At 41.6% G+C, this 8,678-nt stretch overlaps 1 protein-coding gene across 2 annotated transcripts; it reads right to left on the reverse strand.

Moving 5' to 3' along the window:
* Positions 1-2,628: 2,628 nt before the first annotated feature.
* On the reverse strand, positions 2,629-7,137 carry ARF6 (ADP ribosylation factor 6). 2 transcript variants are annotated; one of them, XM_067028490.1, is made up of 2 exons: positions 7,069-7,137; positions 2,629-6,400 (listed from the first exon to the last, which is right to left on the reverse strand). In XM_067028490.1, the coding sequence occupies exon 2, from the start codon at positions 5,909-5,911 to the stop codon at positions 5,384-5,386; it is 528 nt and encodes a 175-aa protein (XP_066884591.1). In that variant the 5' UTR covers positions 5,912-6,400; positions 7,069-7,137; the 3' UTR covers positions 2,629-5,383. The 2 variants fall into 2 exon arrangements, with proteins under 2 accessions (XP_066884591.1, XP_058913101.1); XM_059057118.2 differs by lacking the exon at positions 7,069-7,137 and adding an exon at positions 6,501-6,625.
* Positions 7,138-8,678: the final 1,541 nt, after the last annotated feature.

Consider the following 8,678-nt stretch of genomic DNA (forward strand, 5'->3'; position numbering starts at 1 on the left):
GACCAGTAAAACCACCATAAAAATAAAGAAAACACTTTTAATGAAATTATTCACAAAGTTTCTAAGAATGTTAAAACTGATACTGAAAAACTACTGATTTCACATATTTAAACTTATCTAGGGGAAAAAAAATCCAGGTTAGACTACTCAAATATAAGTCTCAAAGCTCACTAACTGTTCAAACGTGGTAAGACTGTGGCAGGCATTCCCTGGAGGTCCAGTGTTCACTGCCAAGGGCGTAGGTTGGAGGACTAAGATCCTGCAAGCTGCCTGGTGTGGCCAAAATAAATAAATAAAAATTGGGCTTTAGATCTGGAGTCAAGAAACATTTTCAATCCATGGCCAGATAAGTAAATATTTCAGGCTTTTCACGATAAATAGTGTCTCTGTCACATAATCACAGTTGTTTTCTTGAGCAGTCTTTTAAAATCCTTTAAAATGTAAAAAACCATTCTTAGCCTAGTCCCTATAAAAACAAGTGTAGGGACTTCCCTGGCAGTCCAGTGATTAAGACTTCACCTTCCAATGCAGGGGGTGCAGGTTCGATCCCTGGCTGGGGAGCTAAGATCCCACATCCCACATGCCTCAGGGCCAAAAAAACCAAAACATAAAACAGAAGCAATATTGTAACAAATTCAATAAAGACTTAAAAAAAAAAAAGTGTAGCCAGATTTGCCCTTGGCCCCAGTTTCCCCACCCCAGCTTTACACTATACATATTATCTTTTGTTACTATATCAATTCCACTGATACTAACTTTTCTTCCTTCAAATGTGCTCAAATGTTACCTTCTCAATGAGGACTTCTCTGAATACATGTCTACCAGTCTCCCTATATATATATAACATACTATGTAATACATAGTATATCACCTAACATGTTTTTATTTCTCACTCCCACCCCCCAACACCAATATAAGTTCCATGAAGGCAGATTTTTTTCACTGATATATCTCCTGTCTCTAGAACAGTGCCAGGCATATCAGTAGGCTCTCAATAAATAAACCTACCCTCACACTTATGAAACAAATACCATGGAGGAAATACAGTTGATCCTTGAACAACTCGGAGGTTAGGAGCGCTGACCCTCTGCAAAATCGAAAATCCAAATCTTCACATAACTTTGTAGTTGTACAGCATCCACTAATTCAACCAACCCCAGGCTGTGTAATACTGTAGTGTTTACTATTGGGGAAAAAAATCCACGTATAAGTGGACCCACTTATATCCACATAGTTCAAACCCATGTTATTCAAGGGTCAACTGTATATCTAAATGAAGACAAGTGGAAAGGTATTCAAGAAGATTGACAAGTACTTTTTTGTTTCAAGTAGTCATAAAACATTTTAAATAAACGGGGAAAAAGTTCAAACCTATTTTCTTACTGTCCCACAAAGTAAGTTAGTTATTTCTAGACTAATTCCCTGGAAGTTTACCATTACTTTGGCTTATTTGATAACAAATTTCAACTGTTAGTTATCCTAAACCCCTCTACAGACCTGTTCTGCCTCTTTGACCTCACCTGTATTTATTCCCTGACCATTCAACTCACTAATCTAGTCTGGCAACTTTCAAGCTTAGCAAAGCAGGGAGGGAAAAGTTACTTTGCCTCTTCTATCACTCCATCTCCCAACATTCCCGTTTTATAAATTTCGTAATATTGTAATAGCAAATCTTTCCTACTTTCTTTTACCATTCAATATAAACAAAGCAAAAGGCTAGATTCCATTGAATATTATACTCCAAATACATTAGGCTCAGTGATTAGACATTTTTAATGGCTATATGTGGTTTTACAATTTTTACCTATAAGGAAAGATTTGCCGTATCATAATCCATATATATATTTGGCAAGGTATAGAGGAAATAACTTTGGGAATTTAGTAAGCTCCACCACCATTCAGATTATGGCTACTACATTTCTAAATTACATTAAAACATAAAAACTCACTAAAATGTAAAATATATTCTACTGCTATCTCTGGTAAATTGATACTTGATAGCCATTAATAACATTAATGTGGGAGTTAAATCATATTAGAGATCACACTAAGATATTCCAAAATCAAACTACAAAAATTGCTAATATAAGAAGGGAGGCCTACAAGGAAGGAAATGTGTTTAAAAACCCCATTATCCAACAAGTTATTCTTCATCGACTATTTTTTTCTAAATGGCTACAATTCTGCCATTCTTATCAGACAAGCAACCTTGGTTTCTGAAAGACAAACTTTCTAAAATCCAAAAGTCAATTGTCAAGGGTTAAGACTACTCCATAGGCCAATTCTTTACAGACACAGTTCTATCCTAAAAACTCTAAGGTTGTGATTTCTGAAAAAACAGCATAATAAAAACTGCTATAGAACCTTCATTTTAAAAAAATTTCCAACTGTTTTTGTGTCCTAAGTTATCATAAAATCAGATTAAATTTGGTGGAACTAAATCAGGGCAAAACCTCCTATATAGCCAGGATTATAAGAAGCAAACAGATTCTCTTTTTTCTTCATATAAAAGCTAGGTGACTCCCAAACTAAGTTACTTTATACCATATATCCCTGGAGAATAACATGGCCCAACACACCACATGTCCCACTTAATCTAGTTCAAACGAGTAACGTAACGTGAGAAACTGCACTGTGTAATTCCTTTATTTTCTGCATATTAGTGCTTTACCAACACTACAACCATAAAGAACACAATTCCAAGTACTGTACTTTTTAGTTTGGGGAGATCACAGTCTACAGACTCATTTACTTATATTAGACAAGATTAACCTCATTGAAACTTACTTCAGTTTATAAATTCACATAAAATACAGAAATTGATGCAATTAAACAAAAACTTCAGGATCTTATTTCTTAACTTCTTAGATTGTAACTTTTTTTGCAGGCTATAATTAACCTGCCCCATGATCATCAATGATTATGATTCAATTTAACTACATCAATTATCACCCTTTTATATCCTTAAAGAAAATGTAAGTGAAAATTACAATTTCTTAGCAAAAGGTTTAAGGTTTTCCAAATTTCAAATATTTGCTTTCCCTCCTCCCCCCACCTTCAGTTAAGACATTTCAAATAAACTAAAAACCACATCTCACCTGCAACATTCCATAGCAATCACTTGATGTATAAAATTTTAACTATGCCCCCAGTTATTTTAAGACAAACAAAAAATGGCTGCCTACCAATCTGTCTGTCACAAGTTAGAAATACTACATTTAAGAATTAACATGAGGGTTTCAAGTTTCCTCCAGTTTAGGCATTTATACCTTTGTGCTTGTCGCTTCAGGATGTTACTATAACATTGATATTTATATAACCCATGTTTATGTACCTTAATATGTAATCGTTTAAAACACTAGTAATTAAATGTATGATGGAGCTATGGGAATTTTAAAAGCAACTAAAATGTTCTTAGATGTGTGTCAGCTTCATTTCTAGAGATACTTCTACTAAAGTGAAACTGAGAACTTTATACTTTAGTTGCGTTTGAATTCAAAAATCCCTCTGCACCATTAGGAGCCTACAACATAGCACCTCTTCTCATCTGCTTTAAGTAAAATGTTTGTCAAGAGTTTTACTTTGAAGAGTTAACTTTCTATAGCCTTATACTTCTCATACATCTTTGGTAAAAGCTCCATTATACAATATGGCCAAAGCATGAAGGACCGATACTGTCCAATCATATACCATGACATCCCGTTCAATTTTAGTTTTCAGACACCCTCATAAACAAAACCCACTCCACCTTTTCCTGTATACTGCCTTTGCAGTCTACATTTCTTAATTCCCTAAGTTTAATTCCTTGAGGATCTCTAAAATAAATCCTTAAGGCTATATAAGAACCAGATGCTGCTACACAATTCTGTATCAAGCATTAACATTTGGTTCAAAGTATTATAGTGGTCTCAATAATCTAGTTACTGGTCCTAACCAGCTAAGCAAGTAATCTTGTTAGGATCTGGATATCACCAGTGAGCACACTGCTTACCCTTGAAGAAAAGTTAAGTTTACATTCATTGTCATCTGTAGGTTCTTCCTCTGCATCCTACTTCCCCTTTTGTCATTCAAGTCTACACATCATTCATTCATCACATTTCCTTCCTCAAAGGAGATAGTGTATTATTGAACCAACAGGATATCTGACTATTAGCATGAGTTAATCAAACAGAATACCTTTTTCATAAAACATCTTTTCCAGTGTTCTAATTAATGGAGATATGGATCACTCATCTATTTAAAAAAAAGACATATCTTCAGCTTAATCAATTGCTGTAATGTGGAAACACGAATATTTATTTTCCAACTAGGTAAAAGGTGCATGTAATTTGAACTGTTAAATGCTTTATTAATGAATAAAGTAAACATTCTAGTAATTTAAAAACTATTGGTCTTAGACATTTCAAACATGGTAAAAGTATATATTCCAGTTTTGCCCAAAAGTCACTTAAAATATCTACAAATATTTCATCTGTGTGTGGCATACACCATTATTGCTCCATTTTCTGGAAAAGTCTATTTTTAAAGTTAAAAAAGAGGGAAAACACAGCAAAGTTGCTAACTTTGCAGTGAAAAAAAAAATCTGTGTCCTTGACAGGTTACATTTTCATAGTTTTATGCAGTGTAAGTTAGCTATGTAACGGGGAACTTGAGTTTTATCCTTACTCATGCATGATGTATGTTTCAGAACTTAAGAGCTGAAATTGCAAAGAACTTCTTACATTACCTGTTTAACACAGTGATGTGCAACTGGAACATATTACAATGATATTACTCATTATTTGCCACTGTGGGCTGTTTACTATACTGGTCTTAGATATAAAAGGTCACATTTGAATTTACTAAGTTAAAGGCAGAACTCATAAGGGAAGGGAAAAAGGCCTTAAATATAAAAGACAAACGGCAGTTTGATTAAGCAATAATTTTCAGTTTACTAGGTGAAACAGACTTGCAACACAGTCTGCATGAATGCAAAATAAGCCATCTACAGCAAGTGATAAGGAAACTGGGCAAAAAGGAAAAAAAGCATACATTGGAAAAGAAGATTCTCTCGAAATAAAAAAATCAAACCATTATTATAAAGGAATTTACCGAGAACCGCTATACTTCCCCCATCCCATTTGCTGGAAGTCAACAAGAGCATCTAGCACTTTGTGTTCATGTCAAAAGTCAGATCAGAGCATCCTAACGCAAAGCAAAGAAAAAAAAGAAAAGAAACAAAAAAGAAAACCCCTAACCCCCTCCCCCAAACCGCAGAACGGTAACTCCAGAGTTCAAATTCAAAGAAGAGAAAGTGGCAACTGAAAGAGGTGATGGTGGCGATAATCCTATGAATGGGTTTTTGATTTCTCTCCTTCCGGGGGATGGGCGGAGAAGAGGCTCATTAGGATTTGTAGTTAGAGGTTAACCATGTGAGCCCCTCATAGAGTCCGTCCCCTGAAGTGGCACAGGAGGGCTGCACATACCAGTTCCTGTCCCGAATCCGGGTCAGGCCCAGTTTCTCCTGGATCTCGTGGGGTTTCATGGCATCGGGCAGGTCCTGCTTGTTGGCGAAGATGAGGATTATGGCGTCCCTCATCTCCCGGTCATTGATAATGCGGTGCAGCTCCTGGCGGGCCTCGTCGATGCGGTCGCGGTCGGCGCAGTCCACTACGAAGATCAGACCCTGGGTCCCGGTGTAGTAATGCCGCCAGAGCGGCCGGATCTTGTCCTGGCCGCCCACATCCCACACGTTGAACTTGACGTTTTTGTAAGTCACGGTCTCCACGTTGAAACCCACGGTGGGGATGGTGGTCACCGACTGGCCCAGCTTCAACTTGTACAGGATGGTGGTCTTGCCGGCTGCGTCCAGGCCCAACATGAGGATCCGCATTTCCTTGTTCCCGAAGATCTTAGATAGCACCTTCCCCATCGCGTCGGAGGAGCCGGGGCCGGGGGCATTCAGGTGTCCCGGGTCCCCTCCGCCAACAACGCCGCCGCCGCCGCCGTGAAACCGAAACGGAGCCTCCCAGTCGCGAGGGCGCCTGTGCGGCCTGCGTGGGAGTCGCCTCCTCGGGGGAGAGGCCCGGACCCGTCGCTCACTCGGGCATCACCCACCGCACAACTTGATTCCTCCAGTCGCCGCGGCCGCCGGGGCGCTGAGTCTGCGCCGGGAGAGCCGCCGCCCTGCTGAGGCGCGGCCCGGCCCGGAACTGCCCTTCCCCCCGCAGGCGCCGCGCGAGCGCCGCCGCGGTGCCCGCTCCTCCGCCTTCTCCTCGCTCCGCCGCGGGAGACTGCGGCCCTTCGGCCCGGCTCCCGGTCCGCGAGCACCACGCTCACCACCGACCCAGGCCACCCGAGAGGCAGCGCGGCTCCGGCGCCCCGTCAGGTCATTGATCCTCGCGGGAACTCGGTGCGCTGCCTGCAGACACAGAGAGAGAGAGAAGGGAGTTATTGCTAGAGCTCCAGAGGAGAGCGGAGACCGAGGGGGCCCGCCTTGCCAGCTCAGTCCATGAGGTTACCTCCAGCCGCCGCCCCGAGCGCGGGCTCCCTCCGGCCTCCACCGCCTCCTCCCAGCTCTGCCGCCGCCGCCGCCGGAAAAGGCGCCGAGGAAACCGCCTCACTTCCCCTCCCGACCACGCAGGCGCAGCAGAGGCCGCCCGTTCGGACAAGAGCGACCTCTGTAAAAAGAGCGGCCCGCGCGCTAAGCGTCGGGGCGCCACGCGCGGAGGGGCGGGGCTACGGCGGCTCAGAGGGCTCGCAGGTGCGGCCAGCCCCCACCCCCGCGAATCTCGGACTCTCACCCGCCGCCACCTGTCGCTGCTCTAGCGTCTCGTCCACTCTCTGCATTCCTCTTCCCCACTCTCTCCTCCTCCGCCCCCATTCAAACCAGAGGAGCCTATCCAGTGCGGAGCTCCACGGTGTGGGGCCCGCGGACCGCCCGCTCCCCTGACGAACGCCTCCCATGTGCTGCTTCCAGGCCTGTTCTCGGACCCCGGTGCCCGCCAGATGCCCCGCGAGTTCCCTCCCGCCCGCCCCAGCCTTCGTGTGCCCTCAGTCTCCCAGGGAAGCCCTAGCCGCTGTTTTTACCTTTCCCCCAGCCTTCTTTGGCTTCTTTTATCCCTCATGCTCTGTGCGTTTCCTGGAAGACACGTGGGAGGCTAGTGGTTCGCGTGGAATCTGCCAGTCAGTGCGGCGCTTTTACTGGTTGTGGGTTTGCTCTGAAGCCCGTCTTTTGGACATGGGAGCCCTATCTTACACATCTCGCCAGGACCAGTCCACGTTTCTTAAAAATTACAGTATATCAAAAGTTCCCGTACCTTGCCGCTTTTTAAACTTTTTAGAAGGTGGTCATTTTTAATATTTAAATATCATCTGCTTTTAGTGTGATTAGTAATAGCTTCTCACCCAGCCACTCATTCTTAACTTTAAGAAGCCTCGACGATATAATCTTAGCGTAGGATTTAGAATCAGAAAGACTGACTACTTCTGTCGCTTGGATTTGGACATTTAACCTTACTGAGTTACCTCCTGTGTAAACTGAGTGTAACACTGACCTTTCTGTCCGCAAACCCCATTTGAGGGTTAAATAATGTTTATAGAAAACTTCAACCTTTTTGTATCGGATGGTTAGTGGTAAAGTTAGACTTAAAGTTCAAAAAAGGTGAAAGCTTGAAATGTAAATCAAAGGGAGGAAAAACAGGAAAATGGTGGGTTTTTTTTTTTTTAAGAAGATGCTGTAATAACATAAGGTAACATACTTTTTATGTTACAAGGTAAGAAAGTTTGATAATGGTAGATTGGTTAAATGATAACCTTACAAGCTTCAGCCTGAAGTAGTTAAGTTATTAACATTCTGGCAATGATATAATTTACTTACCATCTGCCTTAATATGTATTCCCTGTCTTAAAACTGAAAGAAGGGTTTGGAGTCAGAAGATTGGGGTTCAGAGTGTTATCCCTCCGTTTTATAGCTGTGAATCCTTTCCTTTCAGTCTTTGTAAACTTCATTTTTTTATCTGTTGAACGAGATGAAGAATATCATCTCGAATGAAAATAGTCACTATTTATTGATTGTTATCATAAACACTGTACTAAATTACTTTAAATATTTTACTTTAATCTGCACAGCAACCATGTGAGGTAGCTTTGAGTGTTAGTGGAAACTGAGGGTCAAAGAGGTTGAGTAGTTTTTTGAAAGTCAGAGTTGAGATTAAATGGTGAATCTACAGCTGATCCTCCTAACCCCCAAATTATGCTCTCTCCCTGAGTACTTCACACAGTTGTTCGGAAGCTCGATTATGGTACCGTTGACTCTTGAACAACACGGGTTTGAACTGCACAGATCCACTTGTACTTGGCTTTTTTTCAATAAATATGTACTACGTTATTACACAGTCCAGGTTGGTTGAATCCATGGATGTGGAACCTGGGATATGGGGGACCAACTAAGAAGTTACCCTCAGAATTTGGACTACATTGAGGTGAGCCCCCCAACTCCCCTATTGTTCAAGGGTCCACTGTATTTCTTAAAATGCTTTATAACTATAAATAAAGTGCTATAGTAATTATTATATTTGAGGAAGGAATTTTTTAATTTGTGGCAGTGAGTACTGTATTTTGCTTCATTCCAACATAATAGTTTTCTCAGAGCAGATTCCAATTTTTCCAACTAGATGGAAGATTGATCTGCTGGACTT

This window comes from Kogia breviceps, chromosome 3 (genome assembly GCF_026419965.1).
Source record: "Kogia breviceps isolate mKogBre1 chromosome 3, mKogBre1 haplotype 1, whole genome shotgun sequence".
NCBI lineage: Eukaryota > Metazoa > Chordata > Mammalia > Artiodactyla > Physeteridae > Kogia > Kogia breviceps.